At 34.1% G+C, this 25,246-nt stretch overlaps 1 protein-coding gene across 2 annotated transcripts in view; it reads left to right on the top strand.

Moving 5' to 3' along the window:
• The window catches only part of Nplp1 (Neuropeptide-like precursor 1), a 28,885-nt gene extending 5,785 nt beyond the window's left edge, over nt 1-23,100 (top strand). The window contains exons 3-6 of one of the 2 annotated variants that reach the window (XM_073989348.1): nt 12,841-12,954; nt 13,292-13,949; nt 14,189-14,520; nt 21,552-23,100. In XM_073989348.1, coding sequence (XP_073845449.1) covers nt 12,841-12,954; nt 13,292-13,949; nt 14,189-14,520; nt 21,552-21,869 — 1,422 coding nt within the window. In that variant the 3' untranslated portion in view covers nt 21,870-23,100. Of the gene's footprint in view, nt 1-12,840; nt 12,955-13,291; nt 13,950-14,188; nt 14,527-21,551 lie in introns of both variants that reach the window. The other variant, XM_073989349.1, reaches the window with a different exon arrangement.
• The last annotated feature ends 2,146 nt before the right edge of the window (nt 23,101-25,246 follow it).

The following is a 25,246-nucleotide window of genomic DNA, read 5'->3' as shown; positions in this document are numbered from 1 at the left end:
AGTCGCACAAAGAACAGTCACTCTGTAGCAGACACAATTGAAGTGTCAAAAACACAAACAAATGAATCTTCAAACATTCGAAACATGCTTCGGGCATGCTGCGAAAATTTGTATTGCAAGACTAAAATGCTGGTTATTACCAAGTAATATATCAGGTCGGGCAATAATAGTACGTGTACATATAATCGGATGCAATAAATCCACTGGCTTTCGACTGTTGATTTCATTGTGTATACATCAAATAATCCTCACAAGGAAGGTTAACCCGGCATAAAGCGATATTATAAATTGGCTAGAAGACTACTTTTGACTATAAGCTTCGTAGTTTTAAACTATTGTGATTTAATCAAAATAAGTAATTTTGACGGCAAACTCAATAATCCGCTGAACTTATCGGATGAACTGTTGTATACCTTGGTTATTACCTTTTGCGTCGTCGTTTAGGACGTACTAATTACCACGATTGGTAGTGTTTTGGGGTGCATTCGTTTGGAAGAAATGAATTGTGAATTGCTGTGCGAAGAAAGTCCTTATATTCTTATATTCCTATTCATTTCAGAAAGAACATGAAGTCTGGACAAGACATTTCATTGTCCTTAATGAAATCTATTGGAAAACCATTCAAATTATAAATGCAACAGTCAACATGATTATATGTCTATAAATTTAGTCTGCTCCATAGTGCTTCATTTTATTTTTGACCTCACAGTTAATTTTAGTCCATCACTCCGGACTCTTTTGTGCCGGAAAAAAAGTTGAAACCTACAATCAAATAGTTTATTCTTGAAACGCTTACTTTAACATAGACCCGTACCTGCAGCATATTTGTTTGAATTGCCCATGAAAAACAACAAATTGCCCATGAAAAACAAATATAGCATGCATGTGGGTTCAGCATCATCCGTATGTGATGCGTCTAAAGGTGAAAATATTTTTTACAATTAATTTTAAGTGGAATCAGTTTGAAATGGCATCCTTCTGTACACAATAAATGCCATGCACTTACCCTTGCATACGCACTGCGGTACGATTGTTACTTACCGTGCTTCAATGTGGGTTTGATGGAGGATGCAATTAAAACCTCCCTTTACCTTTGTATCGAGAGGGTGTTTCCTGTCAATATTACTCATCTGTATTCACACTGCTATTGACGTTAAAATAAGGTGAAATGATAAAACGATTGGCGGAGACATAATCGCCCTCTTTGGTTCGACAACAACACAATACAACAGCATAACGGATTAAGTGCAAATTTCAATTGCGAATCTTAAATCCTTAATGGGGGAACGATTGCTAGTTGCCATTGACAACAAATAGTATTATTATATTGGTTTATTGGAAGTGATTTCACCAGCATGGTTTGAACTTTATAACCGCATTAACATTGCAGCTGATGTTTAAAATGATTACACTGAAAAAAGAAACTGAAATAAATTTCAATGGCTATATCTGGGGACGCAGACCCAAAAAGAGCTGCATTGACTTCGTTCTTAGACTACAAACTGGAAGGTTTTGGTCAATTCTTTCTAACCACTTCCAATGCTTGCTGCGGATTCTGGTTGTTGGCTATTGAACGTGAGATTGTTAAACGCTTATTCGGTTACATTTCTACTTTCTATTTTGCTCATTTAATTTAAGTAAAACTACATAAATGCCAATGGTGAAAAGTTACATTCAACGAATGAAAGGGCGACCTGTGGTCATTGGCATCGGGAATGGTTATTACGTGGTTACCTTTTGTTCTCTTTTCGTTCGACTCCGTAAGTTAATGTATACAGCAATATACTCTGTGGGAGCAATTGTAGCTTGTGTCCATGTTGGTTTTCAAACGAACGTGACAGTTTTAACCACCACGATGAACGCCAATAAGACAAATGAACGAGTATCAATTCCCATAAAATAGTAAACGAATGGGACCCTCCTCAGAGAAACACGTATTGCGTACATTAGGATAGCGTTTGTATAAACGTCCGTCAATTTCCGTAATTCATAGTGAGATTGAAGGAGTGAAAAATAGCGGGAAATGCTTTAATTCTGGGGATGAAGAATTCAACCAAAACGTATGTATGTAGGAACATGTTTATATATACATGGATTTTTCTAAAAAAATAATAATCCTGCAATTATATGTTGTCTCATTAGGATACTTGTACTTTATAGCTGAGCTGGGAACTACCTAATCGATTTCAATTCTGCACTGATAAGACTCTTGTTATGAATGAGGTTCTGGTTAGTGGCTAAAATGTGTCTACACTGACGATGATGACGGTTTAGATATTGAAAAAAATCGTTCTCACCACAAACAATATACAGCCTATACGGCATATTGTTTTCTGTATGACTTAAATCCATGTTTCTGTTACTTTCTTAGCAGTGGGAGATGCTGTTGTAGTTCCTTAAGCCTTAATAATACCCTTAGGATAAAATTGTGAAATATTTATAGCTTATGTTGTCACAATATACACACAATGTGTGTGTGTATGTATGTATGTGTGTAGAAGCAAATACAAACTTTGTTTTGTGTACTTTGTAAAGCGTAATGTGTGCAAATACGAGTACAGGCTACAAATACTTATACGAACGATGACAAAGTGTTTACCGCTTGAATGAAGGAGAGACAACAGATTTCTTCAGTTTCCGAATTCCATGGCGAAAACAAATACCTTGCTGGGGCCTTTCCAGGAGTCATGTACGAGCATACATACTTATGTGAGCGATTGTGTGTATTTGAAAGTTGGTGTTGAGAATATTTGAACCAAGAGTAGCACTTGTTCTTTTGATGTTTAGCCTGTGTGCTATTTGAAAAGTTTTCTTGTGGTTTTTGGAGGTTGAAGGCTGAGGTTATGGCTAAGTTATTTTTATTCATAAACTTTAAATCGGTTTAATCACTAAATGATTGAGTTGGTGTCTACTATTTTAAACAAATCACAAACCCTTCGTCTGCAGACACTTCATACCGAGGGCAGTTGTAATTAAATTGTCCCGTTAAGAATTTAATTCTCGTCCTTTGATTGCAACAGGTGTAGTTGACAGCTGTTCCCAAACACCGACCTTGCTGAAATGAAAGGATAAGGCACAAAAGTGAGTCTTGGGGCACGTACATACTCATGGAAACTTCATATACAGTGACGCAAAGGCCTCAGCTTTTTAAAATGGGAGTGGAAGTATGCATGTATTTCATAGAACAAACGTAGTATTTCACTATTTAATGGGAGATTTATAAATGGGTTTATCCGTCAAAGGTAAACATTAACATCTGTAAATACATACATATTTGTTACACGGATTAGGATGTGCCTAAACTTTTTTTCCAATACTGTTCATATGTGATGTTCTGTTGGTGCCTAAGGACAACATCAAATATTTTCATTTCTTGATTATTAAGCATTTAATTGAGCTCTTGAGTTCCCACACAAATACTCAGACTTTTGTTGACTCTCGCCCACCAGAAAGCACACCTACACACACTCGCACATAGACACTTAAATGTTAAATCATTAACCGTCACAAATAATTTAGTGGCACAGAATGTTGTCCCTCTTTAGGGGAATGTACACTGAAAACTCTGGCGTATCCTTTTTACAATGCATAGGCACCCCAAAAATGGAATGCTGCTTATTATGCGACACATGTTGTCAACACACACACACATAGATAACTTGAACTTGTACGTACACATGTATATGGTAAATTTCAAATTTCTTTTATAATTCCATTGGAAAAAATCAAAAGAAAAATTTGCAAGGATAACTCCGATTTTTGGTAAATGGGTTAAGAAAAAATCGTGGTTTCAAATCGGTTCGCGTTCACAAAATTGAATGCTGCATCCAAAAGTTATGGGGGGTTTTATTCTCTTGTAAAGAAAAAGTATTTAAAAATTCCCTTTGGGTTGTAATAAGAAAATATAAGTAAAAATCGTTAAAAGAGTTTCCTAAGTTTGTTCTTATTTTCGCGGAAAATAAAAAATAATGAAGAATCTTGGAGTAAATTTTATTTATTCTAACTCGGAGTCAATATAAATCTCTACAAAAATAAATTAAAAATACGTACACAATCTAGATAACGCGTAGAAAAATGTCACAACAAAATTATAAAGATTGGGTTTTTAACTTGCATATTACAGCAACAACAAACGAGGAAAACTTTTTGTTGGAATATTATTTCAAAAATATACGTTTTGGTTTAATACAAAAAATCGGAGAAAAATTGTTGGTAGTTATTCTACTATTTCGCTAAATTTTGATACTAATGCTGAAGTATTTTGCTAAAACATATTCAAGGAAACTAGTTCATCGCCGTGAAAGTATATTTGCTTACTGTGATAAGCAATATAATTAAATATTATTGAAATTACAATCAAAGAAAAAACATACAAATTAAAAAACGTGTAATTCGCGAATTCGTTAAAATCAGTTGAAGTGCATGCGCTTTTCGGATATAGCGAGTGCATCTCTATCAATATGTAAAGATTTTCCCATGTTTCATTCAGCGGCCAATGTGTGTGATCAGTTGCATCTTACTATTCAAAAAACCTTGAAGTGGACAAAAATTCCGCGATGTGCATATGATTATAAGGTGCATCCGATTTCAGTGACCGCCAATTACAAATACGTCAATATAACATATTTTAGACAAATTCGTCAAGAACTGCGGATGTGCCACTACATTCTATTTTGGGATAAATATGGATATTACTCCAGAATTTCTGTAATTTATGACATACCTTTTAGGCAAATATTATAATCGCATATAAAGTATTACATTTATGTCAAAATGTCATCATCGATTTTTGTGTGATGCAGTGTTTATATCGAAATATCATACATTATAACCCTGTTGCCCAAGGCGTATTTTTAATTCTTTCTTTAAGCACAGGTCTGAATGTGGAGTGCTTTGGCCAGAAATCAAGAAAGAATACAAAAAGAATTGTTTACTTTAAAAAATTTTTACCCATTTTTTGTATTACCCCCACCACAGCTTCCACGTAAATTATGTTTTATGGTCGATATTATGAGATCGTGGCTAAAACACATCAATTAACAGAAATAAATTCATATTTCATAAAATATATTTACAGTTCGCAATTTATTAAATGGTAAACCTCAACTTCAACAATTGCAAAACTATTTTGAATACTACCATATGCCTATAAAACCTGACCCTAAAGGAATTCCATACAATATCTTTGTTGTCTGGCAACTTTCCATTTAAGAAAATTTGGATTTTATTTGGAATGTTAACTCATCCCGAATTAGGGAAGTTAGAAATGTTTGAATTGATTGTAATTTTATGGAAACAGTATGTTTGAGCAAATGTATAGGAAACCACCCGAAGAAGAAGCGATTATGTATATCTGCGCAAATAATTTTCGTTAAGATGTTTTATTGACACTCAATGATGTGTCAAATAAAATTCTTCGAACGACTAGGTCAACTTTTGATTTATTACATTTGTCTGGTTACTTCATATTTGTTGAGAATTGTTTGCCGGTTTTTTTGTGAATATTGCCTGCAATATCTAAACTGAACTAAACAATATCTAAACTATACTTTTGTGATTTGAGATCCTTCGAATTTCCAATCGGAATAATATTTTTTGACAATAAACCTTATAATCAGCCAACCTGGGTTTCAATTCTTGTACAACGAAAACCTTTCCAAGGAAATAATTTTCAAATGAAAATTTTTATAAAGAAAATATTTTTTCATAGACTTCGAATCTTTGGTTGCCTGTTTATACAAAATTTTGGCAGTTCTTCACTGAGAACTAGAAAGTGTTTGCTGTTCTCAGTAATCACTTGCAAGCATGATGCAATTACCCAGGTGCCTAAATTCGCCTCCTGTGTAACCTTATTTTTTATTTTTGCCTTATTAAGGCGAAGGTCATTTATAGTGATATTTAATTAATTCTCTTTCGAGTTGAGCTTATTAGACCTATTATATACATTAAAAAATTAGGAGTCTACCGAAGTCCCACGCATTCAACCATTACGCTACGTTTTACGGGTGGTTAAGCCGATCTTCAGGCGTATTGAATGTTGTTTTTGTGGCAGACGAGGGCAACGCTTGGGAACTAGTATATATATCGCACTTCATTAGATAAATTCATATACGAAATTATGTCAGTTAATTGAAACTACAAACTTTTCCTATAGTCCTGCTTGGTAATCCCATTTTTTAATGTTCACAAATACTATGGTAAGTTTTATTCCTACGTCATTAGTTGGAGTTGATTTAATCATGTCCGTCCGTCTGTGTGTCTGGTGCACACGATAACTCTCGAACGGATCTACCGATTTGGTTCAAATTTTGGGTATCGTAGGGGTACCTCGCCCCCAAAAGCTTATACATTTTCGCTAAAATTGTACCTACGATAACTCTCGAAGGTAGTAACCGTATTGGTCATAACATTGCATATGGCAATATTACTTCCAGGCAAAATTTCGAAAAAAGTGCATTTTAACAGCTCGCCTTGGATCGTTTTTAATTTTTTCACAATAAGTTCTTCTTGCGGGCCTTGTTACGAAGGCGCAATTTTTTCGGGTGCAAGTCCATACTTCCGGCACTAACTAAACTGGATAGTACATAAGAAAACACTCGAAGAGAGAAACCAATTTGGTGCAAACGTTTTACAATTTATTATTTATTACAATCACTGATTATGTCAGAATATTGACTACATCGGATCATTCTTTCGGGTACCACCCACACAAAGTCTGGAAAGAGGGCAGTTTAAGGACTCGTCTGGGATCGTTTTAAATTTTTGGCAACATGTTGGGTACTTTTCGGGGGCAAGTCCCTACTTTCTGAGAAAATAGCCCAAACACCCAAAAAAGACGTCAGAAGTACTGTGTTTACTTCTTGTCTTTCTTACTTGTTATACCCTCCACCATAGGATGGGGGTATATTAAGTTTGTCACTACGTTTGTAACTACTCGAATTAACCATTGTAGATCCCACAAAGTGTATATATTCTTGATCAGCGTGCAATTCTACATCGATATAGCCATGTCCGTCCGTCTGTGGAAATCACTCTAGCGTCCGAACGGATTGACGTAGGTTGATGAAATTTTGGGAAAATATGTTAAATTTACGTAGGACTTTTGGTATTGAAAGCGGGCTATGTAGGTCCACGCTTTCGTATAGCCCCCATACAAAATGACGCGTGACGCGCCGTCGTTTTAAGGAATTGTTAAGATATTTGGCCCATTTTACCACCGAATTGTTTGTAATATTTGGTACTTTTTGTCTTCAGAGGCCAAAAAATAATCCTATTAAAGTTGGGTTATATAGCTTTACGTTTTGGTATAGCCCCCATATAAGGACCCATATAAAGTACGCGTCATTTTAATATATTTTGAATGTATTAGACCCAGTGGACCAAAGAATCGGTTGTAACTTTGTATTTTGTCTTTTCAGAGGCTAAGAAACAGTTATACCATAAAATGTTTATATAGGCCCACGTGTTGATATAGCCCCCATAATACGATAACTCCCGATTTTCGATATTTTGAAGGTTTTAGCCTCATTATCACACCGAGATGGCTGAAATTTGGTATTTAGTCTTCTTTAGGCGTATAAAACTTTCCCCCAGAAATTTTTAGGTGTAGGTCCAAGCCATCATATAGCCCCCGTAGAACGGTACCTTCCGAATTGTGGTATTTTGAAGGTTGTGGCCACATTAATCCACCGAAATGGCTGAAATTTGTGGTGGAGGGTATAAAAAGTTCGGCCCGACCGAACTTAACGCTTTTCTTACTTGTTTTACTATTAAGATAGTACTAGCACGGAACTAATGTGTATTCCCATTCACAAAAACTTGTAAAAATTTTCTAATTTTTAGAGGGAAACATGATAAAAAATGGCCAAACTTTTAGGTTACACTGTGTAACATTTTCAAGGCAATTTTGCAAACAACTTCTACTGCTGATTTTATGAATGTACAGACCTAATCCACAAAAACCCTATTTGGGGCTTGTGTTTTTAAATCTGGCTTCGATTTTATGGCCTCGTCTAAACATGGCTAAATATCGACTTTTTAGAGCATATCGAGGCATTTATCTCTGAAACCAATTCGATTCTTGTTTAAGCCTCTGCAGCAAACTTGTAGATAAGAGCATAAAAAAATATTTGGAGAAATAATCGACTTTCAAAACTGCAGTTGTAGTCTCAAAAAGCTTAATATATCTAAAAATTCCTTTATTTCGTATATCTCTCACCATATCTCCAAAACTGTTACATTTTTAGCTAAATTTTCTTTGAAAGAAATATCCGCTGGAATGCAATTCACAACTCTTTAAAACATTCCCTTTCAAAGGAAATTTGATAAATATATTAACAATGCATTGAAATCCCAAATATGAAAATAAATAGGTATTGTGAACATTGTTTGAAATATATTTTTTAGAAAGTATGATATGAAATACAGCCTAAACGACATAAAATAAGTATTTTAGAGTTTGAGAATATTCTAAAGAATTGCTGAGCACATTATTTGGGACAATTTTTGCTAGAGGTTACTTGGTTCAACTCCAATAGTTTAGTTACTACTGACCATAATTCCAGAAACTATGTAAACTTTCTTCTACTTTAGGGGCTACAATATTGCTGATGAACGCGAAGTAAAATTCTTATTAGTTTCTGAGATAAAGCCACGATCAGTGGAAAAAAGGGTCGTTTTAGCCCGGTTTAGATGAGACTATAAAATCCAAAGAACTAACAACACGAAACCCAAGTGGGGTTTTTGTAGTCTCAGTATGTACTTTCAGAAAATGTCCATTAGAAGTTGTCTGAATTTTCAGTTTTGCACAGTGTTATTGCAGTTTCATGAATAGGCAAAATTAATAACCGCTGTAGCATATGCCAGATATGATTTCTTTAATTTCATTAAATACAACGCTACTTAGTTTCGGCTATTGTTGAGAAGCTGTTTAGATTCTGATAGGCAAAGCGCCCAACACAAGTTTATGCGCCAGACGAAAACCGTTCTTATCACAGAATTTACATCTTCAGTATAAACCCCATTACATCGACTTTTTGTTATTATATTGCACTCGCCGAAATTATCCCGCATAATTTAATTGGCATATTTCCAATGTTTACACTAAACCCTGTGTGTACCCTAGGCTTAGAAAGCGCAAAAGAGTTGTTGCTTTCAATTTTCCCATTGTTCTGACCAAAATAATCTTGAGGCTGTGTACAGACGTCACGAAGAATATCACATTTTTCATAAGTAGACTCGGGATGGAGCGGAGTTTGAGAAACGGAAACTGTATTACAAAAGAATCGCCCACGTAGACAGGCTTGAAAGAAATTGAATGTGTGTTCGACTGGAATATTAAATTTGCTGTCGAAAATATCGCCATTCCTAAGTGTAGTGGGGCAGGGTGACGAATGAAAGAACAAGTAGTCAAGCAAAATGCTACACATCCGCACCCTTGGATGTTGTACTGTTAAACGGCAATATAGCCATTTACTTTGGCCATCGTAGCATCATAAGCATCGTCATTGTTGGCATTGATGGACAGAAGGGGACAGACGACAGCATATGAATAAATGTACACAGACCGAAATGAAAACATTGCTGACGAATGGCTTGGATGATGATGAGCACGTCGTTTTAGTCCTTGTATAAAAACATATTTGCTAAATAAGTACAAAATGGCAATACGCAGCATTTTAATGTGGTCGGGTATAATGTTTCAATTTACGGAGAAATGCCATCTAGAAGCCACGGCTCATTTGCATTTTCCCCAGGACAAAAAGGAACGACAACGGCGAGTGAAAACACTAGCCGCCTTAATGCCCGAGTAATCAGCTCTATTTTATGCATACGCATGCATTTTGTTAAATACTTTTCTTTTTTACAAAACTGTAGTGTAGTGATAGATCTGAGTCATGGACGTTGTCGTCGTAGTAAACGGAGGCAGGTCAAACTATGCTTTGTCACAACTAGCAAATGATACATAAATGGATAATGAAAGCAAACACACAATTCGTTTAAATGATTTACTTATGGATCATTGCTTGAGCCTGTGAACTTTGAACTTCTAAAGTGGGCTATTTTGTTTGAGCTTGGCGTGGGCCGTTAAACATATTCGATAGTCCTTTGATGTTTACACAAACATACACGCAAACATACATCCTCTACCGTGAGGGTGGGACCTTGAAATTTCCAACCCACTCCTGTTGTCCTTCGTGTTTATTTCGCCATTTAAAACCATTTGTGTGCTGCAAAAACAATAAAGCGGCATGTCTCAATTTTACAAGATGAATAATATTTGTAGAAAGTCCTCGAAATGCAGCAAAGAACAATCTAACATACAAATCGATTGTTGTCCTCTGACATAGACCAGAAACCAAAGGACTCATACTTAGTTATGGATGTATGTATGTATGTATTTTGGAAAACACTGTGTTACATCCAAACGGCGAATAGCATGCAAATCAAAGAAATCTGGAGATGTCAGCACAACTGTTTCCAACACACACACACACACACATCTATGGCAGTAGAAACCCAAATTCCTATGCGACTTTTTGCTTTTCTTCATCTCTGATAGCAAATTGAATGCTGTAGTTGACTGTGTTTTGAATGACTTGTTTTGAATTTCTAATTAAAATTTTCCGATAAAGATATTGAAATATGTATTCGTTTTTCACAAAATTCGATTCAGGCAGATGCAATGAATGTCCACAGTATATGGCTGCGGTGTCTATATAAACGATTTTTTTTTAACAAAACAAAAAATTATTTTGATCAGAACTTCACATTCGTCATACACCAAGGCACATTTATATAAGGTAGATGCATGAATTACTACAACTAACAAATTTACAAAAGCAACATTGTTGTTATTGCAAATTTAATGTCAAAGAAAATATTGAATAATATGGTCGTTCTAAAATTTGTCTTTCTCAGGAAGAACATAAATACATTTTGAAACTCCTCTAAAATAGAATAAATTTGAATCAAAATGTAAATATAAAGCATTCAGAACTGTCGTAGGTAATTTTTATTAATTGTTTAGGATGAAAGGAAGTATTGTATGGAAACAAATGTCGAAGTTTCATATTTCATGAGTAGACCCTATTACATTTTGAAAGCTAAATTTACAAAAAAAAATTAAAATGGTCACTTCTACCTTCTATGAATGTGCTTACCACTTAAAGTTAATAAAATATGTAGAAACATTAATTTTAACATTTTCCTGTAATTGGAACCAAGGCGAATTTCGTAAGGTTATACAATCGTCGAATTCTGTCCGTAGTCTTCATTTGCTGTCAAAAGTTTTTGTGTGATGAATCTACAAAAAGAAGAAAACGATAAAATATTCTTCGCGAAGCTTAAATAAATATGTTGTGCACAGATATTCTTTATAGAAGGAAATATTTGTTATTTATTTTTGATGAAAACATATGTATGTATGTTTTGTTTGCAAATGAAGACATCAGTTGGTATTACTTTAAGGTCTTAATTTTCACCAATTAGGTTGCAATAGGGATCACAAGAATAGCCGAAATAAACATATGGGAGATCAAGCCTTAAATTGAACTTAAGCAAAAGAATGCTAAATTATTTTGCCCAAACCTTAAATTATTCCGTATTCTGAAACTACAATGTTCATAGATGAGAAAAATAAAAAAAAAAAAACGCCGTGGGGATTTTTAAATAAATCAGGTCAAATTTCGCACTTTGGTTGGAAATCGCATGTCATATTAAAATAGGACTAAAGGAAATTCTCTACAAGATTGACCTTTATGATATTTTCGTAGGTTTTATCATTTTTGAGATAAAGAAGTTCAAATTGGGACAATGCACTGACTGTTCGCCTCCATATAAAACAGGGTCATGTACGGTGCACATTAACTAACTTTAGATGATAACCGCTAACACCAAGGAAGTTTTTGCGTATTCTGAAACAGCAATGTCACAGATGAGAAAAATCCAAAAGTAAGAAAATATCGCCAGAGCGCTTTTTAAATAAATCGCGGTCAAAGTTCACATTTTTAGGGTTGTTTAGGTTTTCACGATTTTGTTTGGAAATGACAAGTCCTATCGTAATGGGACTAAAGAAAATATTGTAGAGAATGTTCACTGCTTTTTTATTTGCGCAGTTATCGAACAGAAATAATATATAAAGATAGAAAATCTCATTTGTTAACATTTTTCAATAGATGGGGTTACCCTCTGTTGTTACGATATCATAACAACATTGATAGCGACTTCAGCCACTAAAGGAATGGACTGTAAACTGATATGGAATACTATTATGAGTTAAAATTGTTAGGTTTGTGACATTTTTTCATGTCTTTCATGTCTTTGATATACATATGTAAGTATATACTTTTACAGTAATTTATGCTGTACCACAAGTTAGTGTCATTCATAAGCCTTGGACACCAAGGCTTGGAGTGAATGTTGGGTTTCGATGCCATTCAATTCATTCCTCATACGACGAAGTCCCTTGGGCTGCAGTTGTAAATCCCTCTCGAGAACAACAACTCTTCATTGTCAATAATACCATCTACGATACATAACAACACATGGTTTCTTGTATGAATGTACACACACACATACATATGTGAACGTGTGTGTACGTGGATAATATGGCTGTTGTTGTGCCATTAACGTCTCTTCATGACAAGGAGTAGAGATTGAATAGATAGGATTTACGGTTCGATTTGAAGACTGTGAAAGAGTTTGTTTGTGTGTGTATTCGTGTCAGTGATTGTATTTTTATACTCATTCTATTTGCGAAGTTCTTATCCAGACCTTGATTTTTATGTATTTGTAAGAGTTTGGCATTTTCGATTAATTTACGTTTTTGTTTTATTTCAGGCCCAACATCTACGTGCTGTTAAAGCTACCGATGATGTGGCTAATGTTTCGCCATGTGAATTGGAATCGATAATAAATCAATTGGTGAATCCTTCCCCACAATATGAAATGCATGTAAGTAGTTTGAAATCCAGTGTAACGTCCATAACGCTCCTCAATGTCAATAAGTCAAAAGCACAAAATCACGATCATAAGAACAGAAAGTCTAATAAATCCTAAACCAAGGTTCACATTGCTTGGTCAAAAACGAATAAGCTGAAAAAAGCGAAAACTGTTTAATAAATCCAAATAACCGCTGTCATGGAGAAAATATCAGTTTACAATTATCGATTCGAAATGTATTTAACATTTACTTAAGTCAGCTGATTGTCGACTCATTCAATCAGCAAGCAGACCTAGACTTTTTCTACCGCTACTTTCAATTTATTATGTATGTATGTCTTTCATATAGGTATCGTCACTGCGCAATCAGTTGCGCAACATTTTAAGGGAAAGGCAACTCGACGAGGGAGAGGAGCAAAGCCTCAATAATGATTTGGATTACTTGGAAGAGGATAAACGCTCTGTGGCTGCATTGGCTGCACAGGGACTCCTCAATTTGAATGGCCCTCCAAAACGTAGTTTGGCAACTCTGGCAAAAAATGGACAATTGCCCACACCCGATCCCGAAATTGTACCCGATGAAGAACAACGTTCGGAAGATAAACGATATATTGGCTCTCTGGCTCGTTCCGGACAAATGTTGGGCTATGGAAAGCGAAATATCGGAACCTTAGCCCGTGACTTTCAATTACCCAATGGCAAACGCAATTTGGCAACAATGGCCCGTTTAGGTCTGTTGGGCCGCAGTGAGCCCAAGCGAAATATGGCTGCGGTCGCCAGATACAATTCACAGCGTATGTACAACAATGCTGCTGAAAAACGAAACATCGGTGCACTGAAGGCCTCACCCGTTCATGGTGTCCAGCAAAAGCGTGGCGAGGACGAGTCCCCTGTTTATTTGCCAGCCACCTTTAACTATGTCGATCCATTGGCTTACTATTGGAATTATGGCACCTATGCCGATATGGACTGGGGAGATTTCGGAAGGAACCAAAAAAGATTTCTGGGTATGTATTTCAATCGCCTTGTTTTGCTGAACGACAATGTGTATATATGACTAATATACATACATACATAAATATAAATATATACATATCTATATCACTATTATGTACATAAACACATAACGCATTTACATATAGCTCTTATATGAATATATAAGCGCGTACGATTTCTTTGTGTATATAAAATAATCATGCGACAACTATTGTTGTATATTGTGTAATTGTATCATCAAACAATAAAGACACTTCCAAGGACCCGGAACTATTCGGCATTGAAAATGCGAACTTTCTGCAAAGTTTGGATACGAAGGAACCACCAGCTAGTCCCCAAGTCGAACTGGAATCAGCTGTTAATAACGACATGGACACAGAAACTGCTGCCGAACCCATAACGGACGCCGATAACACTGAGGACATTGACGTATATGAGACACCTAGCAAACGACATATAGGAGCCGTTTATCGCTCCGGATTCCTGCCTTCGTACAGAGCTTTACGTAGCCCCATGGGCTCTGGAAGTGGTGGTGCTGTAGGTGGAGGCCGTTTTAGTCGTTCTGGACGTGCCAGGCAATTTGTATGAGTAAATGGCGGTGATTTGTGTGCTATCTTTTTCTCCTTCTTCTACTACTTCTCTACTTGCTATCGAATTGTTCCTATCTCAATAGAAAAACAGACACAACCACACTTACACATACAGACACATTGAAAGCTTTGTTTGGTAGTTGACAAATTTTAGAATGTAAAGTGCCTGCATGGTGATAGAGTCGTAACGAATCTAGTCCGAAGTAAAAATGTAAAAAGTATTTCTAAGCAGCAGATGTCTTTTCGCTCTAATTCAGTAAACCTTCTGACTTTCCTAGCGAAAGCTATTACAAAAGTACTAGCATGTTATATTATTCAAGTTTGAGCTATGAACAACGTCCACAGATAGTGAGCGTATAACCAAGACCGTGCGAACACCCCATGGAATTTTTCTTTTAGTCTACTTTAGTCCGATGTCCTGTGGCATTTGTTTATAAAGTAATTTATATATTGAGCTACTCATCTGCGTGCATACATACCGCTGTCAGTTGACCTCAATTTCATGCCTTTGAATTGTCTTCAAATTCTGAAATGATTTTCTCCTAGAACAATCTGCCCTACGATTATCAGTCCCCATTATACATATTCGAAGAAAATCTGTTGATATTCTGCTTGCCTTCTGTGGATATTAAAGATCGGTCTGACAAACTTGTCAATATATGTAACTGTTTTCAATTGTATGTATTTGAAAATACATACGCACGGTTATTCCAGTTTGTAGCTGTAACATTGCTTTCTTTCTCTTTGCTTGACATCGACTCTATCACATTAAGCGACTCTAGACGCATGCAACTTTTCACTGACTACTTTTAGGCTGTTCCGTAAATGCCTTAAGCATAGCCTATTTCTGGGTTGAATATTTATTTATTATATAAGCTGTAAGTGGATTAATGTATGTATTTATGTATATACTAGATAACAAGCATGACAACACAAACACTCGTCTCTCTCCGGTTTCCGCATCGGTTCGGGCGTATCTTGTTGCTTATCTTGACGGATTAAAATTTCTTTTAGTTTGGATTTATCACGGTGATGTATATAGAGTTTTTGGCGTGCTGTAATTTGGATGGAATTTGAATTTACAAACGGATCATTGTTGTTGGTGTTGGATTATTTAATGAAATTTTGAGTGCCTTGTACTCTATTTTAAATAGGATATGTGCACTAAATTTGGCGAAAATACACTTTTCTCCGTTTCTGTGCAGTAAACTGAGTATTGCAGAGGGGGTTTTTTACGAAGTAGAAAGTATTACGGGAAGAGTCATTTCTAAGCGATGTCAAGTCGCAATTCATTTTTTGATTTACCGACAAAAATTGGTAAAACTATAACACTTATAATTTCGGTAATTAACAATATTTTTGGTAATATAGCGACCAAAAAAATAGTCGCAAAGTTCTACCGATAGTAAGAGTGCTGTTAACTTTTTTGGAACGTTTCATTCATAATTTTGGGTTATAATTTTACCGATTTTTGTCGGTAAGTCAAGGAATGAGTTAAAGAATCGCACCACCGGTATTCATTTGACGATGGTGCGCCTGCCTTTCTCCTTGCTCCGGTATACACAGATGATTGATAGAACTGTGTTTGCCTACTTTAATTTATATTTTCTATTCACACACTTGTACATACTTATGTATGTGTGTGGGTTTATGGTATAGCACTTCGGCTATTTGACATCAACAGATGACAGATACAGTAGCATGAACACCCACGCACATCGATAGCAGCTTGGGTTTATGGTAGTATATCAAAAACTCGTTGCTTGCCTGTATTCTTTATATCCTGCGACTTTGTCTTGCGCCTATCCCATTTCTTTGTAAATCCTATTGCTATTGTATTTGTAACAATGTGTGTGTTTATATTCTCTTCTGATCTGTGGAAAATGTTAACAATTGTTATTTCCGTTGTGTAAATTATTTGCGTATATTCTTCCTTTGTTCGCTTTGGATTTAGGTGTTCAATTCAGTTCAGCTTGTGTTAGCTTTTCGAATTGTTTGCCGTATTCAGCATCTCCATAATGACCTTTATGTCTCTACCCCCGTGGTCTGAAGCTGTTCCATTGTCCTGTTTGTTATATTTATTTAATTTATTTTTTTTTCACTTGGTCCTTTCACAGTTCCTACAAAGAATGCCTGCTGTTGTAGCGATTCTCATGCCCTCTCCTAGCTTTTTGCTGTCATATCGATTTGTCAAGTTAAATTCATGTTTTGCTGGTAGTTGCATAGGAAGGAACTGTGTCTAACTAGCGTAGTCCCCATTGAACATACACAAATGCTTGCAAATTGTAATTTGAGTGTTTTTGATGGTTTCCAGCAGCTACGTTGCGAAAAATTAGAATAGCCATTAGGCTTTGAGGCTCAGACTCAACTTGTCTAAACTTGGAAATATTCAATTCATTTTTGTTGCAAACTTTTGACATTGCCTGTAGCGTTAGTGTCATAATGGCTTTCGTGCTTTTTCCTGTTTTTCTTTCTGCTGTTGTTATTGCACTTTAGGTGTTTTCTTTTTTACTTGGAATTTACGTCCTTTACCTGTCTGTATATTAGGGCTATAACTAAAAAAAAATCTCACGCCAATACCATGTGCGGAATATTGTCCTGTAGTGCGATTCTCTAACTCATATTTTGAGTTACCGACAAAATCGATAATATTAAAACACAAAATTATGTATGAACAATTCAAATAAAAGTTGAGAACATTCTTGCTATCGGTAGAACTTTACGACTGCTTTTTATTCGTCGCTAACTTACCGAAAAACATCGGTAATTACCGAAATTATAAGCATTATAATTTTACCAATAATTGTCGGTAACTCAGAAAATGATAACGAAAACGCGTGTTTTAGTTCGGTTCGCTGAAAAAAGTTTCCGCACCGGTAGGGAAAATGAGATAATGCATTTCTTAATATGTTTCCAAGTTCTCTGTACGGCTATGTTGTGGTATTTTTGATATTTGGAAAAATACAGAAAATTTATATCCCTACAGTGTATTGATGGTTGTTTAAAGTTGCACAGACTTCTCGATGTGATATATGTAGCTGGTTGGTGGTGGTGTGGCCCAAGAACATCTACCCCAGGTGTGGCAGTTGGAATAATACGATTGTATTGCTTTCTAATGCAACTCAAATACACTGAGGGTTAGCAAAACATGTATGTTAGGGTTATGACTTTTTGACCTATTTTCTCAACTGTTGCTTATTAATGCCAAAAATAACGTTCATTCCTATTAGTTCATATTTTTTTTTTTTTTGGAAAAATAATATGAAATGAAAAAGGTAATTTCCTGTTGCACGAATTAATGGCCTTTTACCTATTAATAACTAAAATAACTTTTATTCCATTTAAATATTGAAAAAGGTCCCGCACAAACAACTTTTAATTGATAAAATATATGGAATAAAGTTATATATGATATAAAGTGATATATATGTAATGATATGGCGTTAAAATAGTGGTTTGATCTACGTGCAAAAGCCTGAGAATATAAACAAAAGTTTGATTTTTTTGGTCGTGTAATAGAAAGTGGTTGCCATTTATGTTTGATTTTGTCACTTTTCTTTATCAAGAAGCCTTCGCAACGAGTGAGGGAAGAACAAATATGATCAGGGACACTGATTCGATTTCTTATTATGTTAAAGTACAGACGGCAATTCAGAAATGTATCCATCTATGTCCGATTATCATCCTGCGATTCTAAATATAAAAAAAAAACATTTGATAAGCTTTTTTTTTATATTATTTTAGCATAGACTTTTGCTGTTAATTTTGTATTTGATCTATGACATTGAGTTGTCAAAATGTCTTCTTGAATTTCCTGATTCGTGGAATAATCCATAGTTAAAGCGTTGCAATCAATGTTAACCTAGTCTTCAATCGTAAAAACTTCAATATTATTTTTTTTTACGTATTCTGATCATATTTCTCTCAAAGAAGTATTGTTTTCTTCAATAGCACTTGTTCGTATAACTGTAATTGGGAATCCAGTCCTTTTTAAAGCAATGATCACTTGTTTTACTTTTGACGTTTAATTCCCGTGCTTGAGTTAATTTGGGAACTGCATCATGTAAATTAATTCATAAAGGCCTATTAAAGTAGAAACTAAATGGATTTTTAATTAATTTTTGTTTGTTCGGCGTGAAAGCGAGAAATTAAATTGCACTGTTTTCAATAGAACATCCTTCAACGAAGCAAGATTTCAGGTGCCGAAGTTAACAATTTTTTAACTTTAGAAATCTTATTCGAATATACCAAAAAAGCGGCGTCGTGAAGAAATAATTTTGACATTTGAAAAGCAAGAAACGAGCTGCTTGAGTTCCGGCCTTTAGTCTTTTGTAGTGGTCAAGGCACATTCATATAAGGTAGATGCATGAAATACAAGAACTAACAAATTTACAAAAACAACATTGTTGTTATTGAAAATTAAATGTCAAAGAAAACATTGAATAATAGGTTCGTTCTAAAAATTTTCTTTCTCAAGGCTTTACCTAATTAATTGCGTGTTGCGCGGCGTTAGAAAAAAACAAAAACAAAATACATGTATTTCAAATTGACAACAAAAACATATACATGTATTTTGGTTTTGTTTTTTTTGAACGCACACGCAACACGCAGTTAATTAGGTAAAGCCATCAGGAGAAACTCAAATACATTTTGAAAATCCTCTAAAATAAAACAAATTTGAATCAAAATGTAAAAATAAAGCATTCCGAACTGTGGTAGGTCATTTTTATTACAATTTCATGAGTAGACCCTATTACATTTTGAAAAAGCAAATTTACGAAAAATGTAGAACTACAGCTGATTGTCACTTCTAACTTTTATAAACCTGACTTGGTAGTAGTGCTTGATATTTTGAACAATTATTTGAAACCATGTTACAGTTAATAAGGTGAAACAGATAATACTACAACTAGCCTATTTTGATTGAAAATATTTCAATCTGTCATAATTTAAAATAACAATGAATTTTACAGATTGTGTGAAATCAACTGCCTTATCGCTTCACATTATGCATTGCTCCATGCTTGAAACCGTGTTAGGTGGGGAGTAGACAATAACTCAAAAATTGGTACAACCTTTTACAAATTGCTGTTCTATAACAAAATTGTTCAGTACAAGAGAGTGATTTTAGAGAAAAAAGTTTTTGCAATTATATTTTACTAGTCGAACAGACATAACATTATTTTGGGACGAAAAGGCTTTTTGATACCATTTCTCCATTTCTGTTTTGTTTTTAATACTTGAGAGTATAATTTAAAAAGTGAGAGAGATATGTGTTATTTTATGGGAGAATTTTTCCTTGTTCTTTACAAAAAAGTAGTTTTAGAGAATTATATCTTATAGGAAAGTTCATTATATACAGTCTAAAATAGGTGAAAATGGCCGCTTAGAAGTTGTGTTTTCAAGTTATATTCTTTATAGAGTACAATTCGTTATAAGGAAATATGGGCGTATAAAAGAAGTTCGACTGTAAACCTTTAATAAACTGTAATAAATATAGAAAAAAGACATAACAACAAGATAACATAAGATGATATAACATCTTCAAGAACATTGATATTATTTAATTCTCAAATTCAAATAGCACAACATTTGTCAAATGAAACACAATAATTCAGATATTTCTAAATAACTTACATTTCGGAAATCAGCCATTAAAACTCACTTTATTAATCGGTTGTTTATATTTGCATGTTGGTATGCATCAATACTTTATTCGTGGCATCTTTCGAATTGATTTTGTTAATTTATATTTAACCCCAAAATATAATTCGTCGTTAATTTGTTGTTAAATTAAGAACAGAAGGAACAGTTGAACAAGTTGAACAGTTACTCTGATCCTCTCCGATTCCATGCCAACACTGAAAATTGATTGTGTTAGTAAAGTTCAAAACCAGTCATAAACATTCCTGGCGACATCTAGTGGGCTATTGAAAATAAGTAGAGAAGTTTTGCTATTCACGAACAGATGTCGGCTATATAAACTGATGAACTGTGTATGACCATAATTAGGGGTGACTCCCACTTGTAAATTTGAGAAAATCGGAAATTTTCATATTGGCTTATTTTAAAATATAAGAAGCAGAGAATAAGTGATAGATCGGAACAATATTGCCTAAGATATTAGCGGTGGAAGGGAATAATTAATTATGTTCTGTAAATAGCATAGAAACTAAAAACGTGTTTTTCTCGAAAAGACATTTTGAAATCGGTGCCAACTTTAGCTCGAAAACTAATAAACCGATTGTCATATATTTTTGTGGGTTTATTTAGAACATAAATAAATTACAATATTTTCGTATATCATCTTCATCATCCACTTGGTCTTGTTACCTATAAGGTATATTTTTTCTTTCATGTAATAGCAACTTTGAACATTTTCTCGTATTTATATTATATTCTGAGATAGTGCTTGAAATTCAATACTTCTTGGAGTAGTGCAAACCTTTTTCTAAGTTCGAAAAGATATACTTAAATTTATATTTTTGTTGAAATGGGAGACAAATATAAAACATAGAATATCGTTTTTGAATCGGAATTTCAAAATGCAATGTCATGTTCAATCAAATGGTTATACCACCAGCTTCATTCTGTAAAATTCATTTGTTTAAACAATGAACAACTAGTTAATTAATTTGTTAGCTCGGCGTTCTTGGTTGAATGTAAGACTGTAAGAGTTTGTATTCGTACTAACCGTCGTTGTATGTTGATGTAGCTGAGTATGTGTGTTTGATTCACAGCCCGATTTTTTAAGGTAAAACGTGCGGAAACAGAGACGACACAACACAATTCGATATTGAAACTGTAATGTGTATGCAATGACTGTGTATGTATGTACAAGAGATGTAATTAGTACGTTTTTCATTTGTAAAAGTTAATTTAAACTGTGCTGTATATTTATTTATTTTTTGTTCTGTGCATGATGGCCAACTAAACGATACCAATTAATTAACATTTTCCACTTTGTTGTTTATTACTTGAACGCTTCGCCTCATCTCTGCTTTTCGGTGTGTCATGTTAAAGGTCGAGTATTACCCCCCACCAGAGCGACTGCGTCAACCCATCGCAGCCGTTTGTAAACGCTGTTTCTTCCCCTACCGCCCAATGGTGAACTGGGGTGCCGCCGGAATGCGTGGTCGCTGGCCCTTGTACATGCAGTCGATGGAACACCATAGAAGCATCTCCACCAATGACCTACCATCAGCCTACTATCCTCGCAACCTCAGACGCCAGGCAGCAGTATCTGCACCTTTTCACTCCTGGGGTACGCCACCACGTATAACGGCCATGAATCGCCGCAGTTTTCGACGCAATGACCTTAACAACCTAACGCGATACTAGAAACGTGAACAAAAGTAAGAATATCAAAAATAATAAAAAAAAAACAAAAAACTAAACTAATTAAACAAACAAATTATAAAGTTGAAAAATAACTCGCAAACAAATTAAAAGAAAATGAAAACAAGAAACAATTATATCAACATTTAATCATATCTTAATTAATTACCAATTAATTACGACATATCTGGACAATAATATCACATAAATATACAAATACTAATACATAGTTATACACGCAAACAAACACCTTTATACATTTTTTTTGAGTAGACGGGTATGCCAAGGTCTACAGATAAGCGGTATTTTTACAACTCTTGCTTTAAATATGAATCGGACTTGATCATAGTAAGCACACACACACACATGTCACTAATTTAGTCAAAGAGAGTCCTAACTCAAAAATGCATTTTTCGATTTCATTTTTTTTTCAATTTTTTTCTACACGTTCTACATCGTATTGCGTCAATATTTTATGTTGATAACTTGAGAATTCAATGACTTTACCTCATTTACTTGAAGTTTGGCAAACATTAACAAACAAGTCTGAGTTTTCCTTAGTTCTATACAAAGTTTTTTTTTTCTATAACCAACATAAAGTACGTTGTCGATTCCATTTAATTATGACACTGTTTGAGCAAATGAGCGATATGTGTGTATGAAAGAGAAAACCAGGACAATACCGGGAGATGGTACTTTAGCAAAATGATTAGAACAGTTCAATGTACTTGAAAAAATATTATACAATATTTATAAGCCGCACATTTGCTTAAATTGTGATTTCCTAAACTTGAAGATACCACTTCACACTCTTTTGATAAAACCCAGTACTTTCTATCGTGCAAAACCTAAGGCATACCTCATACTTTTTCCTTCTTCTTTTTTTATTTTCAAATATTAAAAGGTTTCCCTAACAGGTCCTAAAAACTCTATCTTATAAAATAAGAACAAGCTTGACAATAATAACTAATTGACAATAAATTGTTGCTCGTGCAATTTCGCTGAAAATTAAAAAAAAAACTACCAAAATGACTAAAGTTACATAAAATGTTATGAATACAAAATTATTTTAATGTATGTCGTATTGTATATTTTTAAAGAAAAAAAAAAGAAACATACAAATCCCAAATTGAATTCCGAATATTTAAAATAAATATATTAGGTACTGCTTAGAAACAAAGACAATAATTTTCTTAGTGCATATTTAATGATGGAAAAGAAAACAACATAAAAACCATTGAAACATAGAATAATTTGCAATGACAATAAATCGCCAATGAGAAACGTCTTACATAGAAGCACCATCCCAATACATAGATATGTTCAGGCATACGTAAGTGTATTGGTTGATGGTTTTCTGTAAGGTGTCAACAAGGATGCAAAAAAGGACAATAACACACAAACAAACATATTCCTCATAACAAATAAATATTTAGCATTTGAAATGTTCATTTCGTTGTTTTACAAATAAATACATAGATATATACAAATAATATTGTATTTTATTATGCGTCAAATATCATAACATTCCCAACTAATTTATATACAAATCTACTATTATAATTATTGTCTTTATTATATAAAATATTATATACATATATATACAAATTTAAACAAAAAAGTGGAAACTGTAAAAGTCGATTAAAAATATTAAAAAAAAAAAACAGAACATAAAAACATAATTGTAAGTCTGATGTTGTCAATACGAATTAAATCAAACCAAATAATAGAAACCACTAAAGTCTAGAAATCAATTACTGAGATGAGACAATAAGTATGTAATGTATGTACATTTATTTAAATAAATTCAATGTCAATGTTTCACTTAATAAAACTACATAAAATACAGAAGAGATGGCAAGACTTGTTCATTTCCGAAAAGTGGTGGATGTCGGATACAGAGGTAATAAATGAAAATGTTCGGTCAGATCGAACGTGATGAGGTATCACATACATACATACATAGTATGTACAAGTTCTGATACATGCGTATGGATTCGTAGGTTTTCTAAATCTACAGAGTAGTTTTAAAACCGAACTTTGATGAAGAAGTAACCAGAAACTGAGAAAAACTGGTGGTGTAACCCAGCAAAATTTGAAGGAAGGGGTTCCATGCGGTGACGTGATTTCATGGCATCTTTTGCATTGGTTCAAATGAAGTCGTGAAAGATCCGATCTTTTCATTAGCATTTGAACCAATGCAAAGGAAGTCGTGAAAGATCCGATATTTTCATCAGTATTTCAACCCATTCCATCGATCCAATAAAGATGAATTTTGTGTTCTTATTTATACACATTTTCTAAATATATAAGATTAATTATTTACAATAGGCTTGATGTTGTCGGAGACTCGAAATCACAACCAACGTTGTTAAAACTCTCGTCGTAATGATAATGTCATCGCAAAGGGTTGGTGAAAATGGCATGCCAAAGCATTAGTGGAAACGACATGTCAAAGCAAAGATGTCATGCCAGATCACTTTCTCCCATGATTGAATAGCATCTTTGGTATCGATCATTTTGCTGGGAAGTTAAATGAGACACTAAGTTAAATTTGTAGACGAGGGCGGTCTGAACTTTAGTAAAGTTTATTTTATTTTGCGGCAAAGATGCTGCTTCTGCTATCTTGGTTTTTAGATTGATTGTTATATTTACTCGATTTCATTTCAAATATTTGAAGATTTGTATGAAATAAATTTTGCATATGAGGAGTTGAGTGTTTATACCAATCCCTTATATACAAATTATATTTCAAAAAAATCTTTAAATATCTGACGTGAATGTTTGAAGTATATATAGAAATAAATTTAGTGTACCTAACTAGCTCAACACCACTGTATATGGTTTATTATGATATAACCTGGTGATTCTTCTTTCTGATTATCTCTAGGTTTTATTTATCATTCGTTGTTATTAAAGAATATATCGACTACGGATAAACATACATATGTGTGTAATAATTTCCCGGTTTAAAACTTCGAAACTCATGAAATTGTAATTATTACTTCAAAATGTACAAAAAGTTGGATTGTTCCAGAACCGGCAAGAAGATACTAATTTTTACTACGATAACAAGTTTTCCTTTATGATATTGAGAAAATAGTAAAAATAAACAGTTGCAGTTATGTAACAGTATTTTTGAAATTAAAGTAAGTCATTCACAATCACATGCATTTTTTCATATTCTAACAAATGTAGATATCATGTCCTAGCGAAGGATTCGAAGGTATCGTTCAATATGATAACAATCTACTGTGTAATATATAATCAGAAGCTATTTCAGAGGAGGAAAATAATTATGTATCTCCTTTTATGAAGAAATTGACGAATGTGTTTCGTGTTTTTGCATTAGAAGACGAACCCTTCGGCGTTACGCACAG

The sequence above is a fragment of the Musca autumnalis genome, unplaced genomic scaffold (genome assembly GCF_047663935.1).
Source record: "Musca autumnalis isolate F117 unplaced genomic scaffold, ASM4766393v1 scaffold_5, whole genome shotgun sequence".
Classification (NCBI taxonomy): domain Eukaryota; kingdom Metazoa; phylum Arthropoda; class Insecta; order Diptera; family Muscidae; genus Musca; species Musca autumnalis.
Note: the sequence above shows the minus strand (reverse complement) of the source record. Positions and strands in the feature narration are given on the sequence as shown.